At 39.0% G+C, this 18,145-nt stretch overlaps 1 protein-coding gene across 3 annotated transcripts in view; it reads left to right on the plus strand.

Moving 5' to 3' along the window:
* Nucleotides 1-222: 222 nt before the first annotated feature.
* The window catches only part of RTN4 (reticulon 4), a 71,122-nt gene continuing 53,199 nt past the window's right edge, over nt 223-18,145 (plus strand). For all 3 annotated transcript variants that reach the window (XM_021701282.2, XM_021701283.2, XM_021701284.2), the window contains exon 1: nt 223-1,010. In XM_021701282.2, coding sequence (XP_021556957.1) covers nt 449-1,010 — 562 coding nt within the window. In that variant the 5' untranslated portion in view covers nt 223-448. The remainder of the gene's footprint in view (nt 1,011-18,145) is intronic.

Below are 18,145 nucleotides of genomic sequence, written 5' to 3' on the forward strand. Positions count from 1 at the left end.
CCAAACCCCTCCCATGGAACTCACCCCAGCCGGTAGGAGAGAGGAGGTGCAAAAGGCCCCACCTACTTTTCTCTCTTTCTCTTTCCATTGGACTGACTGGTTGCCCATCGTCTCTGTTTCGTAGGCGATTGGCTTCCTTCCTCCCGCGCCAGTCCCTGCCTCTCCCCGCCGGGGAGGGTAAGTCACGCCAAACTGGGCGGAGAATCCACTGGCCTCTCTCCTTCGCTCGTCTGGGCGGTGGCGGCAACTGGGGACGGGGCGGGTGGCGCATCACGGGCGCAGAGGCAGGAGGAGCAGTCTCATTGTTCCGGGAGCCGTCGCCACTGCAGGTCTCTGGGCTCGTTCGGCCCTGTCCCTCTCAGTCCTCCCCAACCCCCACAACCGCCCGCGGCTCTGAGGAGAAGCGTCCTGTAGAGACAGCTGCAGCATCATCTCCGACCCGCCAACCATGGAAGACATGGACCAGTCGCCTCTGGTCTCCTCGTCCTCGGACAGCCCGCCCGGGCCCCAGCCCCCGTTCAAGTACCAATTCGTGAGGGAGCCCGAGGACGAGGAGGAAGAAGAGGAGGAGGAAGACGAGGAGGACGAAGACGAGGACTTAGAGGAGCTGGAGGTGCTGGAGAGGAAGCCCGCCACGGGGCTGTCTGCAGCCCCGGTGCCCACCGCCCCCGTCGCTGGCGCGCCCCTGCTGGACTTCGGCAGTGACTTCGTGCCCCCGGCGCCCCGGGGGCCACTGCCGGCCGCGCCCCCCGCCGCCCCGGAGCGGCCGCAGTCTTGGGACGCGAGCCCCGCGTCGCCCGCGGTGCCCGCGCCATCCCTGCCCTCCGCTGCCGCAGCCTCGCCCTCCAAGCTTCCCGAGGACGATGAGCCCCCGGCCCGGCCTCCCCCTCCTCCCCCGGCCAGCGTGAGCCCCCAGGCCGAGCCCGCGTGGACCCCACCCGCCCCGGCCCCCGCCGCGCCCCCCTCCACCCCGGCCGCGCCCAAGCGCAGAGGCTCTTCAGGCTCAGTGGGTGAGTGCCGTGCCCTCCCGCCTCGCGCAGCCCCTCGCTCCCCTCCGTCTTTTGTGTGCACCCCCAAATGCCTCGGGCGGAGCCCTCCTCTCCGCCCCGAGGGGCTTTGTCCGTGGACCTCCGGGCGAAGGCGCCCCCCCTGGTAGGAGCCGTCAGGAGCAGGGTGGGGCGGCCGAGGAAACCCGGGCTTGTTCTTTATTGTCTGTCTCGGTATCGGGGAACACGTGCACCCCTCCTGCTCTCGGCTTCTTCCCTCTGGTCCCTATTCGACTGCATCCCGGAAGTTAGGCACCCACCCCTGATAGGAGCTGGGTCTGTATCTAGGAACTAGGGTTGTGGATACATTGGGCTGGCTAGGCTCCCGGGTGAGGATGGAAAGGCCTTGGCGCCCTTAATCTTTTGTCTACCGGTCTGGGGTGCTCCTAGGGAAAAGGCGCAGTTTTGCAGCTAGTCACTTTGCCAGCATTGAGCCCTGGCCCCCCTCCTCACCTTCTTCCTGGCTTGGGTGGCTCCCCAGCGCCTCATTCCCCTCCCTCTCGACTCTTGGCGCTGGTGGGGAGCTGGCCCAGTGGAAAACATCCACACTGACCCAACTGCAGTGAAGGGAGAGCGCCTCCAGTGGTGTGGCGCGTGGAGAATTGGGAAGGCGAGAGTTCTGGCAAAGTCCTGCCACCGCCCAGTTTATCCGGATTGTGATGTGGCGACTCCCCAGCTAAACCGAGCCAGGGAAGTGGGATCTGAGCATTTATGGTCCGAGGGAGCGCAGTTCTACTAGGGTCTCAGGTGCTGAGTGAGAGGAATTGCTGTTAGTGTGGTTTAGGCTCTTGATGGATTATAATTGAATCGGAGAGGAAAAAAGGCAAAATGGTTGACATTCTTAAAGAAAGGAAACCTGTGGGGTTTTTACCGCGAATAGGCCAATTGAATTTGTGGCAGACTTGCCACTAGACTTAATGAAATGTTTTGAGAAAGATATTTTCATGTAGTGGTTAGAAATATATTTCTTAGAAGTTATTTGTTTTAGGTCGACAGGGACAAATCTGCATAGTCTATAAACAGTTTTCAAATCTTTTCATTCACTTTAGTACCTGATTTTATATATATGTATTTAAAGGAACATTGTCTTATTTCCCTTTTCATTTTGGGAAATTGTTTATTTTGGAAGAGGAAAAAAAATCAAGTTTGTTAGAGATGGAGAATCTTACTAGACAAGTTATTAACTTACTAGCATGTATCTTGTTACTTCCGGGGCAGAAAGTGTCCCACCAGCAAGCAGTAGGACTTTTCTTTATGTATAAAAGGGCCAGAATCTGGTAGTATAACTGCCTGCTGAGAAATCTTCATTGCCTTGTAGTATTTTAGAAATGGTTCATTTTCTAGAAGAAAATCAATGAGATCACAGAAAACATATTTTTCAGTTCATTCCTTCACAACAGGGAAATAAGCCAATTGTGATGTTTCTGAATAACATTTTGATAATGACATACCCCAAAGCATTATTAACATTAATCATTACACTAAAGATATTAGGAGATGAGGAGTAACTCAGTCTTTCCTTTTTCTGAATTAAAAAACACGTTTAAGAGAAACTAAGACGTAGAAGAATAAAGAGTAATAAGAAATTTGCAAATGGGAAATCTAATGATTAACAAAGGCATACTGATTTGTCATATTGTATTCCAGTATGGGAACAAAGAGAAGAGTTCTGATCTTTGAACATTAGGGATTCAGGAGGTGACAGCATTCTCTTAGAATTTTGACTTTTGGAATACTAAGTTTAGAAAACAAAGGACAGAGAATATTGCCTACCCAGGGACTCTTATCTTTATATAGTTCCCTAATTCTGTATTGATGATAGCTATTTGGAAACTTTAGTTCCTTTAGGAAACCACTGAATATCACGATTATGGTCATGAATAGTTAAACCATTTCTGTGAGTCTTAGGTTCTTCACAGTTCGTTCATTCAACTGATAATTGATTACCTACGAAGAGACAGGTTCTATTCTAGGCTGTGAGGGTATAGCAAATAAGCAGGACACACGTGCTCCCCATTAGGGGTGTACAATAATTACATAAGTAAGGAACTCAGAATAGTGGTAGGTGTTATGAGGAAAATAAACAGGATGATGGTATGGAAAATGATTGGGGTGTGTGTGTGTGGGGGGGGGTTGTTTTAAGTAGGGTGGCATTGAGAAATGCCTTTGTGAGGAGGTGAGATTTGAGCTGTAGATAAAAATTTCCAAGCAACCCGTAGGGAGACAAAAGCCTTTAGGCAGGAATTAGCTTTGTGTGTTTGAAAGTCTAGTAAGAAGACTAATGAGAAAAACTTGGGAGACACTGGTGTCAGGTGAGGTTGGGGAGGTGGGCTAAACTTAGATCATTTGGGGTCTCTAACAGGCCATGGTAAAAAGTTTGGATTTTTTAAATAAAAGATATTCTTTGTTTTAGAAATATGCTCCTTAATAATTGTGCTTTTGGAGCAAAAATATAGTTTTGAAGATTTAGAGGAACTGCGAAGACTGATGTGAGTAAAGACAAGGTGAGAAATGTGCAGGGCATGGTTAAAAACATAGAGCAACCCAATGGGAAGAGGATTATATTTACTGAGTTGGGCGGACTCCTGACACTTGTGCATTTAACATTGTTTACATTATTTTTGAATAAACTCTGATTCCCATCACTAGGAAAGTAGTAATTTTGCTGTTTACTGTTGTGCTTGGAGTATCCCCACTGTAATGCAGTAATGAAGTGAGATGGAAGCCTCTCACTTGATGACCATTTTTCACAGAAAACATTTGGCTTCACTTTGAGAAGGTGGTTGGTTAAAGGGCTTTGAGGATACATGAGGGAAATGCTGGATAGAAATTGTGTTGAGAGAAATGTAAACATCATTAACAATGACATTGAGCTGGTCTCTGGGCATGTTCTAAACCAGTGTTAATATTGAAAATGTGGTACATCGGGGGGCGCCTGGGTGGCTCAGATGGTTAAGCGTCTGCCTCCGGCTCAGGTCGTGATCCCAGGGTCCTGGGATGGAGCCACATATTGGGCTCCTGGCTCAGCGGGGAGCCTGCTTCTCTGTCCGCCTCTCCCCCTGCTCATGCTCCATCTCTCTCTATCTCTGTGTCTCAAATGAATAAATAAAATCTTAAAAAAAAAAATGTGGTAGATCTGGATTCTGAGGCATATTGAATACTAAATTAAGCTACTAGGGTTTTCGCATCCTGTTTTTATCCATGCTCTGCCACCCGCAGTTGCTCTTGCTTTTGGTAATTTCTATTATGAAACAACAAAATGTTTTTGTTGTTGTTTCCAAATGTAAAGTTCTTTCATTATTTTTTACCCTGGTCCTGAGAGGGTAAAAAATATGAATAAACTCCAATTCCCATCACTGTTTTATGCCATGGGAGGCCATTGGAGATTATTGAACCTGAGGCAGGACATCATGAAATCAGTGTTAGGAAAAAAATGAATTGGTGACAGTATTCAAGATAGGTTGGAAAGAAGAACGGGAACTATTTAGAATGCTTTTGCAGTAGTTCCGAAAAGGGTGAGTAGAGCCTGAACTAGTTCACTACTATTTCAGTCAATGAAAATGGAATAGAAGGGAGGAATATAAGAAACTATAGGAAACAAGGTTTTTTGGCTGCAGATCTCTATTTTTATAGTTAGGTTAAAAAAAGTTTTAAAGGGCGCCTGGGTGGCTCAGTTGGTTAAGCGACTGCCTTCGGCTCAGGTCATGATCCTGGAGTCCCGGGATCGAGTCCCGTGTCGGGCTCCCTGCTCAGCAGGGAGTCTGCTTCTCCCTCTGACCCTCTTCCCTCTCGTGCTCTCTATCTCTCATTCTCTCTCTCTCAAATAAATAAATAAAATCGTAAAAAAAAAAGTTTTTATGAAAGAAGAATTGATAGGACTTGGAGGCAAAGGATGCAAATACAAAAAATGTTGGTGCTTACTAAATCAATCTCAAGAGACTGTCCAAATTTGTTAATTGCAGTGGAAATTTGCATAGAATTGAATACTGCTCATAAATATAGCTTATGGCTTGGGATTAAAAATTATTAGTCTTTTTATAAAGTCATTAATTATATGATTAGATACAGTGGCATAAGAGCAAATAGAAATGTTAAAAGATTTTGAGTGACGTATAGTTTAAAATCTTAAGTTCCAATTCTTAGTACAAAATTCAAGTAAACAGTCATGTGACACTACCAGGAAGCAGTTGCTTCTACAGAAGGAGCTATCATGCCCTACCCGTTGCCTCTCCTCCTTCGAAAATGGTAAAAAGGAAAAGAACTGATGAATTTACAGATTCTGAATAATTTCTTTTGTTAAGCCATTTCTAATTTATGACTGGGAATAAAAGTTGGGAACTGGTATGCTCCTTATGGATAAGTTGAGTTACATTTTAGATTGGTTCCTAGCATGCTCCGTGTCACATTTATAGTCCTAATTTTTAGTAACTAACAAGCTCCCCTCAAACCTTTTTAAAATGAAGTGATGAGTATATATTGAACCTCTGATAAATACCTCATTACAAGGAATAGTATTTAAAAACATGCTATTTTAGCACTATATCCCTGTAAACTTGGAATATTTGCTGTCTTTTTTTTTTTTTTTTTAAGATTTTATTTATTTACCAGAGAGCACAAGCAGTGGAAGTGGCTCCGCTGAGCAAGGAGCCCAAGGCGGGACTCAATCCCAGGACCCTGGGATTCTGACCTGAGCCGAAGGCAGACTCTTAACCAACTGAGCCACCCAGGCGTCCCAAGATTTAATATCTTTATAAAAAAAAATTTCTAAAAAGGAGCATATTACCTATTGTCTAATAATTGGCTCTGTTTTATGTGTAGTTAGTTCATAATCTACCTAAAAGCAATTTATTTGAAACACTACTGTTGCAAGGCCCCAAATTAAATGGCACATTTTAAAGGTATTTTGCTAGCCCAGGAAAAAGTACCTACTCAGTGGATGATATTTCTTGCTTCTTTCCTGAAACTTTTGATTAAGTAGAAGTAATGTCGTAGATACATTAGTCTGTACATTCTTTGAGACGTTTTGTTCCTTTTCTAAATATAGACCCTAGAAGGTCCCTCTGGGGGTGACAGCATCGGGAATGGAAACTGTAAGAGCAGACCATAATTCATCAGTGTTTAATAAAAGGGTGAATGTAACTTTTGTGGCTGGCTCCTATACGACATGGACATGCAGAATGGTGGGACCCAGCTTCATGGATGCTAAGGTCTTCTCAGACCATTGGCTAATGATTCTTTTCAACTCTAAAGGAGGAGTTAATAATTTTACATTTAAGCTGTTCGTTTTGTTTTTGGAATGGTGATTATTTTTAAGTTGCTTTGCTCACGTATTCTCATAACATTCTATTCTTACCTCATTGTATATATCACACCATATATGGTAATGGTATGTTTACTCATTTCTATTCTCTGTCAGACTGTATGCTCCTTGGGGTAAGGGGCTATATTACGTTTTTTCTCTTGAGGAAAAGGACAATGTGACATATCTTTATTGCTGAACACAGTGCCTTAGGTGTGGTGTAGGCACTCAGAGATTTGTTGAATGAATATGATATTGTAGATGAAAACTGATTTTCAAATTCTCTATAGTCCTAGAATTACAATATTTTCTCTCATGAATTCTTATGAATGAAAGCATTTATTTATTTACATGTACAAGGATATGGATGTATCATTTTATTGATGAATCTCTTATGGATGGTTAATTAGGTTGTTTCTCAACTTCTTCTGTTATAAATAATGTTGCTGTTAACACTTGTATATACTTCTTTGGGAATACGTGTTGTTACATGTGTTGTGGGATAAATTCATGCTAGTAGAGTTACTGGTCCAAAGGGTGTGTGCATTTAAAACTTTGATAGATAATGCCAAATTGTATTACAAAGAGTTATTGCAGCCTCTGTCCCACCAATACTGTGTTAAAGTACCTTTTTCCTTATGCCTTTACCAATACAGTGTATTGGTAAGACTAGTAAATGGCTTAGGAAATTTCCTTTTTTAAAAATTTACATCTCAGAGTATTTTTTTTTTTTTTTTTGACTTAGGTGCCAATAAGTTTTTTCTGATCACAGCTTTTGCCTCTTCTTCCTTTGGGTTTTTGTTCTTACAGATGTAGGAACACTTGATCTGTTGTAAGGAAATTAGCCTTTTGTTGTGTCCTGAAAACTTTTTTCATGATTTGTTATTTGTATTTTGACCTTTGGTGTATTTTTTTGTGCAGAAACTTTAGTCAGATTTATCATTTTCTTTTATGCCTTTGAGTCATACAAGTCATTGAGTTTTGTGTAATTCTTAGAAAGACCTTCTCTAGGATTGTAAAAATTGCTCCCATGTTTCCTTTAGTACTTTTATGATTTCATTTTAACATTTTATCCTTTCATTCTCTTTATTTTATTCTAGGGAGTGAAGTAGTGATGTAATTTCATTATTCAACATGATTTCTCATTTTCCCGAACACTGTTTGTATCGAATCCTACATCTTTACTATTTTAAAATGCCACTTTTGTCATATGCTTGTAGTATGGGTGAAATATTTCCTCTTCTTTTCCATGTCTTTGTCTTTTCATGTATAGGTATCAAACTGTTTTAATTGCTATAACTTTCAAATGAAATACTAGCTGATAGGGCTTTTCCAGAATTATTTTTTTTTTCTGGCTATCTATGCATGTGTAGTTTTCTATCTGATCTTTAAAATTGTTTATTTAATCCCCTCTCCCTCTGTTGGAATTATAGTGTGGTAACATTAAATTTATGCATTAATTTAGGGGAGAATTGTTGTATTTTTTGGATTGATATTACATATTTTTTCTCTAAGCATGGTTTTTATTAACATGTATTTTTTTTTTAAAGATTTTATTTATTTATTTGACAGAGAGAGACACAGCGAGAGAGGGAACACAAGCAGGGGGAGTGGGAGATGGAGAAGCAGGCTTCTCAAGGAGCAGGGAGGCCGACGCGGGGCTCAATCCCAGGACCCTGCGATCATGACCTGAGCCAAAGGCAGACGCTTAATGACTGAGCCACCCAGGCGCCCCAACATGTATTTTTTTTTAAATTAGTTTATAATAATGTGAAATTTAGGCTTTTAAAAGCAATTAAGTATTCTGGCCTACTTAGTATGAAACACTTGAAATGCTGGGTTATATAGATACTTGGCCACCCCTTTTCAGTTGATCGTACATAGACTGGTGAAGAGAAGTTGTCTTGCTTTTTCGTTTCTAAAAAAAAAAAAAAAAACTTGAGAAGGGTAGAAACATTCTCTATACTCTTGTAGTTAGAGCTGTAGCTACTAAATATGGGATTATTGTTTTAGCAGTCTCTGAATCCTTTACTTAAGTGGCCCACTAGTTTTAGAAACAAAACAAAACAAAACATGATTTCTTTAATAGCTTGTTCTTCCCACTGATGGAATTGTTACAATAGGGGAAGAAGGCTTATAAAGTTTTGTTGTTTAAACAGATTTAGCAATTCTCTGCTTATATTGGTGGTTCCTTAGAAATTCTGTGTTAGTGAAAAAATTAGCATACTCCTTTTCTTAAGCGAGACTTAGGGCTAAATATGGGGACAAAAAGATGAGTAGAGAGAATTTACGAGAACTACATGTAGCAGATTAAGGGAAAGACACAAGGCCCTTGTAAAGAATTTTCTGCTGTCTTAAAACCAGAGGAGTCTTGTGATTGTACTGTAGGGGCAATCATAAACTTACCTACTTGTCAACAGCTTTTGTTAAAAGAGAAAAATACCTTAATTGGGTTCTAGGTCAGCCTGCACATTTTTTGTCTCCAATTTTACAGATTGACTTGTAAACTTGAGTAATTGGAAGGTGCCATTATTAAATTTATTTATCTCAGCGTTTTGACAGTGTTAGGTAAACCTGACCTAAAGCATGAAAGACATTTTTTTTCAAGATTTATTTATTTATTTAGAGAGCGTTGGTGGGGGTGGCAGAGAGAGAAGGAGAGAGGAACTTAAGCAGATTCCTCACTGAACGTAGAGCCTTGTGCAGGGGTTGATTCCCAGGAACCATGAAATAATGACCTGAGCTGAAACCAAGGGTTAGTCGCTTAACCAACTGTACCACCAAGCACAAAAAAGAAGGGAATTTCCTTAAAAAAAAATTTTTTTTTCTTTGTTTTAAGGAAATTATTAAATATGCTTAAACCATGTAAATCCCTTTCATAAATAGCCTTTAAAACTTCTCAGTCTCAACTAATGAACATTATTATTAAATTATAGAAAGATTTAATATTAAATCTATCAAGTTCTGATATTTTAATTTTTATGCAAAACAACTTGATAAAAACTTAGGTGCTTTTGCTTGAATAAGGTAATTTAGGAAAATCAGAACTTAGAAGACCAAATAAGTGTTTGATTATATAATGTGTTATAAGCTGTTTATACCACTAACACAGACCTGCTATAAGGATCAGGACTATATGACATCGCTTTTGAACAAGGACTGAAAAACTACCACCTATACCTACCATCATACTTCCTCATTTACCCATTCTTATTCCACTAAGCTTTCTTTTCTTTCTTTTTTTTTTTTTGAGAGAGCATGCGTGCGTGGGTGCATTTGCAGGGAGGGGCAGAGGGAGAGGAAGAATTTCAAGCAGACTCCCTGCTGAGCACAGAGCCCAAGGCAGGGCTCAATCAAACAACACTGAGATCATGACCTGAGCTGAAATCAAGGGTGGAATGCTTAACTGACTGAGCCATCTGGGCGCCCTTTATTCCACCAAGCTTTCTTTTGACCTTCTTACCAAAATTTTGTTAATGGAACATGTTCATCAGGAGCTATAGTTAAGTTTAGCATTGATAGAATCAAACGTACATATTTTAATGACTGCACAGAGTTGTGGGTAAAACTGGTTAAAATTGCTTCTATATGATAGAATTTTAGTATGTTTACATTGCCTTATCTCTTTTTTTTGGAGGGATTCAAAAAATTATTTATACTTTTTGTTATGGAAAATTTGAGACATAAAGACAATAGTGAATGAAACTTGACTTAGCTGTCACTGAGTCTCAATAGCCATCAACCCATGGTCAATTCTGCCAATCCTACACCCTCTGTAACTACTGCAACTACTCCTTTTTTGCCAAACATAACTGTTATCAAATCAATAATCAAATGGTTTCCCAACATATTTAACAAAAATTAATGTCATCAAATATCCACCTAGTGTGTATATGTCATAAATGGTCTTTTTTTGTTTTTTTTTTCACAGTTTTTTAAAAAATTAGAATTCAAAGGTCTACATATTACAATGGATTGATTTGTTTTATAAGTCTGACTACTCCGTGTTTGCTTGCATTATCTCTCTGCAATTTATTTGTTGAAGAGTGCTCATACACATTTTTCATTTTAATGTTTGTATTAAGATATAATTTACATACATAAAATGCATAGATCTTAAGTTATAACAGTTTTATGTGTTGACAGGTGCATCCACTTATTAACCCACAGCACTGTCAAGGTAGAGAACATTTACATCATCCCAGAAAGATCCCTTGGGCCCTTAGCAGTCAATTAAATTCAATTCTTGTTCTGTCCTTCCTCCAATCCCCCAGTCCCAAGCGACACTGTTCTGATTTCTTTCACCACAGATTAGTTTTGCCTATTATATAGCACCATGTGAATGGAATCATACAGTATGTACTCTTATGTCTGATTATTTGCATTCAGATTTATCATTGATGTCGCAGGTATCAGCAATTTGTTCCTTTTTACTGCTAACTAGTATTCCACGGTAAGAATATACCACAGTTTAATTAGCCATTCACTTGTTGATGGATGTGATTATTTATAGCTTCTGGCTATTATGAACAAAAGAATGCTGTGAACATTCTTGCATAGGCCTTTTGTGGACATACGTTTTCATTTCTCTTGGTAAAGAGAGTAGAATTGAGTAAGAGTAAGTGAGTAGAATTGCTGAGTCATGGGCTAAGTATATATTTAACTTTATAAGAAATTGCCAGACTGTTCTCCAAAGTGGTTTACTTCCATCAGCAGTATAGGACAGTTGTGGTGGCTTCACATTCTCACCAACATTTGATATCAGTCTTTTTCATTTTAGCCATTTTAGTGGATGCATAATTGTTTCTCATTGTGGTGTTAATTTAGATCTCCCTAATCATTAATGAATTAGAGGGCTTTTACATGTCTGTCAGCTACCTGTATGTTTTCTTTTGTGAAGTGTCCAAGTAATTTGCCTGTTGTTATATTGCCTTGTCTGTCTTTTTCTTACTGATTGTAGGGAGTTCTTTATACATTCTGGATAAAAGTCTTTTGTCAGATATATACATTGTGAATATATTCTAATCTGTATCTTGCCTGTTAATTTTATTGATGGTTTCTTTTGATGAGTATGGTTTTCTAATTTTGAAGAAGTCTTAGTTTATCAGTTTTGTTCTTTTATAGTTAGTGCTTTCTGTGTGTTGTCCAAGACATTTTGTCTATTCCAAGGTTATGAAGACATTCTATATTTTTTTCTAGAAGCTTTATAGTTTTAGCTTTTATGTTTAAATCTAAGATACATCTTGAATTAATGTTTGTCTATGGAAGTGTTATAGATCAGGATTTATTTTTTCATACAGATACTCAGCTATCCCAGAGATGTTTTTTTGGGAAAGAATTTGTCTTGCTATATTGCTGTGGTGCCTTTGTTGAAAATCAGTGGCCATATAAGTATGTCTCTGTATGTACATCTATTTTGTTGATCTATTTTTTGGTATCCTTAGGCCAATACCAGACTGTTCTGATTGCTATAGCTTTACAGTAGTCTTAAAATCAAGTAGTATGCCTACTCCAAGTTTTACTGTTTTGTTTTTTTTTTTTTCAAAATAGTTTTGCTCTTTCTAGGTGCATTGTATTTACATATACATTTTAGAATCAGCTTGTTCATGTCTAGAAAATGTCTGCTGGGAATTTAATTGGAATTGCATTGAGTCTAAGACAGCAGTGTACAGAGAATTGGCATTTTAGGGTTTGAAACATAGGGTTTAACCCATAACAAGCTAACAGGATAGCTTGCCATAGTTTCTTGAATGCTGGCAGAAGACACAGATGCCTGGGTCAGAGACAAAGGACTTTATTACTTACCGCAGTGATAATAGCCGGCATATCAGCATTTTCTTGTGCAGGTGCCCTAAGCCCCATTTCCCATAGGGTAACACTGAGAGGGCCAAGTGACAATTATACTTGCCATGCTGTATTGCAGGAGAGGGACTTGAACAATCTACTTCAAGTTAGGGAAACTGAATTTATACTACATTCTAAGTATGCCTGCCTATTCCACTTATACTGCATACAGTAATTATTTAAGATTTAAAAATCAATTCTTCTTCAGAGAAATTAAGAAATGAGAATAATGTGTATCTACTCATATTTACCATTTCTTTAAAGAATTATGAAATGAGAGTGTTTTGTATTTACTAAGATATTTAACATTTTTGTTCTTTGCTTCTGAAGATCTAGGTTACTACCTGGTATCATTTTCCTTCAGTCTGAAGAACTTCATTGAACATTTATTGTAGTACAGGTCTCTTGGTGATAATTTCTTTCAGCTTTTGTTTTCATCTTTTATTATCTGATAATATTTTTATTCATCTGTATTTTTGAAACATATTTTTGATGAGTACAGTCAATCTTGTTCATGGTAGTTAAGTTCTATAAAGTCACTAAAAACACTGTATTAGCAAATACTGAATCATTGCCTCTAGGGGAAATACAGGGTTAGGTTCCTGTGAATCTCTAGTCATACCATTTTTGTTAACAGTGAATATATAACTTTGTTTTACGTGTGTTTCTATTTAAAGATGCATTATTTAATGTGCATTGTTGATTTATTAACATTGAACTCATAGCCAACAGAACTGTAACTCATGCCTGAATGAAGCTTATCTAACACATGTGTTTTCTCTGTAAGGCACATCATGGCCTTCTTGTGGTTAAGAACACTAGACAGAACACTAGACAGTCCACTATTCTTAGAGGACATTTTAAATAGCAAAGTCACCAACAAAATAACAAAAAAATGCAAAAAAATATGGCACTAAATAAACTGCAAAAAGTACACTTGTTTTCAGTATGAGAGCTGAAACAAGAAGGCCTAGGGTTGCCTTGTTTGACCTCACCTGGGAACGTATGTTGGGTTCACTGCTCTGCACACGTCCACTGCTTTAAGTATCGATTTGGGGAATATCAATGTAGTGAGTACACAATCGGCAAATAGGCGATCAGTGAATAATAAGAATTGACATATAATTATAGGTTGGTAGATTTTCATCATATAAAGATATTATCTTTTGCATTTCATTGTTTCTAGTGACTGGTCGGGTCATCTTATTGTTGTTTCCCTGCCTGTTTCCTTTGTTTTTAAGATTTTCTGTGTTTGGTTTTCAGCAATTGGATCTCGACAGTGTACCTCTTTGTGTTTTTGTGTTTATTCTACTCAGTGTTTATTCATTGAGCTTCTTGGCTCTCTGAGTTGGTATTTTCTGTCATAGTTGTCAAATTTTAGGCCATTATATATATATATATTTATTTATTTTTCTGCTTCAGTCACTGTTGCCTTTTTTGGCGACTCCAATTACATATACTTTAACTGCTTGATTGTCTCACAGATTGCTGAGACTCTTCATTTCTTTTTTTCCCCATGCTGAGCTTCAGTTTGGATAGTTTCTAATTGCTTGTCCTTTAAGTTTATTGATCTTTTCTTCTCCACTGCCCAATCTGCTTTTAAGCCCATCTAGTGAATTTTTCTTTCACTTAATATAGTTTTCTGTCATAGAATTTTTATTTGGTTCTCTCTTCTGGTCTGTATTTCTCTACCAAGAGTCTCTGTCCGTTCACTCATTATGCCTGTCTTTTGCTGTACATACTTAATAGCTATTTTAATTTTCATTTTAATGTTTACTAATACAATGTTTACATTATTTCTTTGTTTATATTAGCTGTTTTTTCTTATATATGCTCATATTTTCTTGTGTCTTTTCATTTCCAGTAATATTTTATTCTATACTGGTTGTCATGGACATGTTGTTAGTATTGTTCTGGAAGTCACTTAATTTGCTGGCAAATCATCTTGATCTTTTCAAGTCTTGATTTTAAAGGTAGGGTCTAGGGCAGGTGTTGGCTTTTCTTTTTCTTTTCTTTTTTTTTTTTTTAAGAGTAAAACAGTAAATATTTTATTTAGGCTTGTGGGTTGTACAGGTTCTTTTGTAACTACTCAAGTTTACCCTTATAATGCCAAAGTAGCCATAGACAATACATCACGCAAATGGACTTGGCTGTCTTCCAATATAACTTTGGCCCATGAACCATATTTTGCTGACTTTTGGTCCAAGTCTAGACCAAGTAACCTAGACTAGGTAACCTTTAGTTTAGGGTTAAAGTAGTCTTCCTCTTAAGGTGTGCCTTTTCTGGGGTCTCATTTTTATACTTGGGGTGTTCAGCAAGACCTCTCCACTCTGGTTTATCAAAAACTTCTGGTCAGGTCTTGCAGTACAGTCTGACCTCCAAAATATCTGTTCAGCTCACAACTTTATCATAGATTCTCTGCTTGGCCTCTGTAAGTCTTGTGCCATATATGTGCAGCATAGTTGAGCCAAAGATTTAAAAGGACCCTCTATCCAGGTTTCTGGAGCTCCTTTTCTATGATGTTTGCTTTTTTATGTTATCTTGCTCCACCAGTTCCAGATAACTCAGCTGCTTCCTCAACTCAGCAAGAGTGCAGTATTCTTGGGCTCCTTTTCCATGTGCTGTAGACAAAGGTCTTTCAAGGGCGCCTGGGTGGCTCAGTTGGTTAAGCGACTGCCTTCGGCTCAGGTCATGATCCTGGAGTCCCGGGATCGAGTGCCGCATCGGGCTCCCTGCTCGGCAGGGAGTCTGCTTCTCCCTCTGACCCTCCTCCCTCTCGTGCTCTCTGTCTCTCATTCTCTCTGTCTCAAATAAATAAATAAAATCTTTAAAAAAAAAAAAAAAAAGACAAAGGTCTTTCAAGCAGAAAGCCAGGGCATCATCTGGTGTGCTCCCCACTTCTCAGGAATCACACCCTGTACTTCCTGTTGTCCAGTGTCTCAGGATAGTTGCTTCATATATTTTGCCCTGTTTTTTTTTTTTTTTTAAAGATTTTTATTTATTTGACAGAGAGAGAGATAGCCAGAGAGGGAACACAAGCAGGGGGAGTGGGAGAGGGAGAAGCAGGCTTTCCGTGGAGCAGGGAGCCGGATGCGGGGCTTGATCCCAGGACCCTGGGATCATGACCTGAGCTGAAGGCAGACGCTTAACGACTGAGCCACCCAGGCGCCCCTATTTTGCCCTGTTTTATAGTTATTTATATTAGGTTAATCTGATAGAATTATTCTCATAGCAGAAATTTTCTATGATTTTAACATGCAGTTTATTTCCTGTGTTTTATAAATTAGTTATGATTTTTATTGACCAGTTATACTTTTGGTTGATAAACAGGCTTTGAAATGAACATGTCAAGAAAAATATTCAGTGTAAGAGTATGTGAACATTAATGAGATTGTGAAAGCATATTTTGAATTGACCAGTAATAAGTTCAAAACTGACATGCCACTTTTGCTTTTTACGAAAGTGACTTAAAAAAATAAATCTCTTCAGTGAGCTTTAATTTTGAAACCGATCCTTGTGTGATGGAAATAATTAGTATTCAAAGTATGTAGCCCTGAAACAGTCTAAATTTACACTCTAGATTTAAACTTGAGTAAGGAAATGAAACTAGGGCCAACAATAAGGAATAGTTCATTTGGAAAAAGTGGTTTTATGAAGGGTATTCATCTTTTTTTTTTTTTTTATTGAGAGAGATAGTGATAGAGCATGAGAGGGGGAGAGTCAGAGGGAGAAGCAGACTCCCCGTGGAGCAGGGAGCCCGATGCGGGACTCGATCCCGGGACTCCAGGATCATGACCTGAGCCGAAGGCAGTCGCTTAAACAACTGAGCCACCCAGGCGCCCGGTATTCATCTTTCATACTGTCAAGAGTATAGTGATTCTGTTCATTTTACTGAGGGTAATAAGGAAATAAATATCTATCTGATTATAGTGAGAGTTAAATTGTAATTTTCTAGATTTGTCATTAACTTGCTGACTTTGAATAAGTTACTTAGTTCTCTGAGCTTAGGTAACTGGAAATGTGGTAGATTAGCAGAAATAAGGATGAGTATGTTTTAAAAAGAAAGTAAGGCTGAATATGGCGAATTTGTTGACTGGACATGAGCATTCTGATATGCAGGAGGTAGAAGGAGGGGTTTGGTTAGGAAGAATTATGTTTGGTTAACATGTCATGTGAGAAGTCGTTGAAATAAGTTTAGATGGCTAACTTGGGGCCATATATTATTTCAGGGCTTTAGGAGTTTCAGGTCTAATTCAGTGGATAACTGGGAGCTTCTAAATGTTTTGTGCAAGAGAATATATAGAATTGTTCTTTTAGGAATATTTGATGGCAGTAGAGAGACTTAATAGAAGAGTTCTGGCTTCCCTTTTGCGTATTTAGTGAAAACTTGTTTATTTAAATATGCCACTGTGTTTTTACTTAGTGTGGGTATAATTAAGTCCTTAATATTATTTTTTTGTTTGTTCAGAATAGCACAAATGATGTTGATTGAAGTTTCAATTTCTTCCAGTAGTTAGAATTTGACATGATCATAGAAAAAGGGGGAGTTGTTTACCTTTTCTATAAACCTAGTAGTAGTATAAGTGTATATATAACATGTCTCAGTGATTCAAAATGTTACACTTTTAATATAGTGTCCCTGATTATAAAATAGTTTATTATTCACTTGTGAAGGTTAGGATATTTTACAGAAAAAGGAAGACTAACCTAAAATCAGTAATTTTTTTCAAAACAAAGTAATTGTTTAGCCTTAGAATTTGGTAGCTTATGATATGTAAGTGTTGGCAGTCAAAATTTTTCTTTAACATCCTTTATTTATTACAATTTTAAAATTCTAAATTTATAAAGTCCAGGAAAGGAAGTACTGCAGAGTGGTTAAAGAAAAGAGCCTATATCTTTATACTCTCTGAATTCAAATCTCAGATCCATCATTTTTCAGTTTTGTGACTCTGGGGTAGTTACCTAGTTTTTATGCCTGTTTCTTCATTTCTGAAATGAGGATAACAGGAGTACGTAACTTTATAGGGTGGTTTGAGCATTGAAGGAGCATCTGAAATAAATGTGCCTGGCCAGCATTACCATCTCTATAAATGTTATTATATTGTGAAGTAGAAGCAAATAACCAAATATTTCCGATAATTACAGGGTATTTGCTGGATGACAACTTACCTTATTTCAGGAGATCAAACTTGAAGGGCTGATAAAGAAAGAAGAATTTAGGGCGCCTGGGTGGGTCAGTTGGTTCAGCGACTGCCTTCGGCTCAGGTCATGATCCCAGGGTCCTGGGATCGAGTCCCACATCGGGCTCCCGGCTCAGCGGGGAGCCTGCTTCTCCCTCTGACCCTCTCCTCTCTCATGCTGTTTCTTTCTCGCTCGCTCTCTAATAAATAAATAAATAAAATCTTTAAAAAAAAAAAAAAAAGAAAGAAGAATTTACACCGGTTGCACTTATGCATAAACTCATCCCTCCAAAAGTTAAAGCACATGAACTTGAGAGTTAGACATGTTTACATCCTTGCTTTCTGGCCTTCTAGCTCTGTGACTTAGAGCAAGTTTTTTTTAATTCCTCCCCCCCCCCCCAACATTTTGAGGTAGGTACTGTTACTATCTTTATTTTACAAATGAGGAAATGACAGGGCGCCTGGGTGGCTCAGTCGTTAAGCATCTGCCTTCGGCTCAGGTCATGATCCCAGGGTCCTGGGATCGAGCCCCACATCTGGCTCCCTGCTCCGCGGGAAGCCTGCTTCTGCCTCTCCCATGCCCCCTGCCTGTGTTCCTCCTCTCGCTATGTCTCTCTCTGTCAAATAAATAAATAATATATTAAAAAAAAATGAGGAAATGAGGCACAGAAGGGATAAGTAATATTTTTCTCAGGGTCACACAATAAATAATATATTTAAAAAATGAGGAAATGAGGCACAGAAGGGATAAGTAATATTTTTCTCAGGGTCACACA

This window comes from Neomonachus schauinslandi, chromosome 10 (genome assembly GCF_002201575.2).
Source record: "Neomonachus schauinslandi chromosome 10, ASM220157v2, whole genome shotgun sequence".
Classification (NCBI taxonomy): Eukaryota; Metazoa; Chordata; class Mammalia; order Carnivora; family Phocidae; genus Neomonachus; species Neomonachus schauinslandi.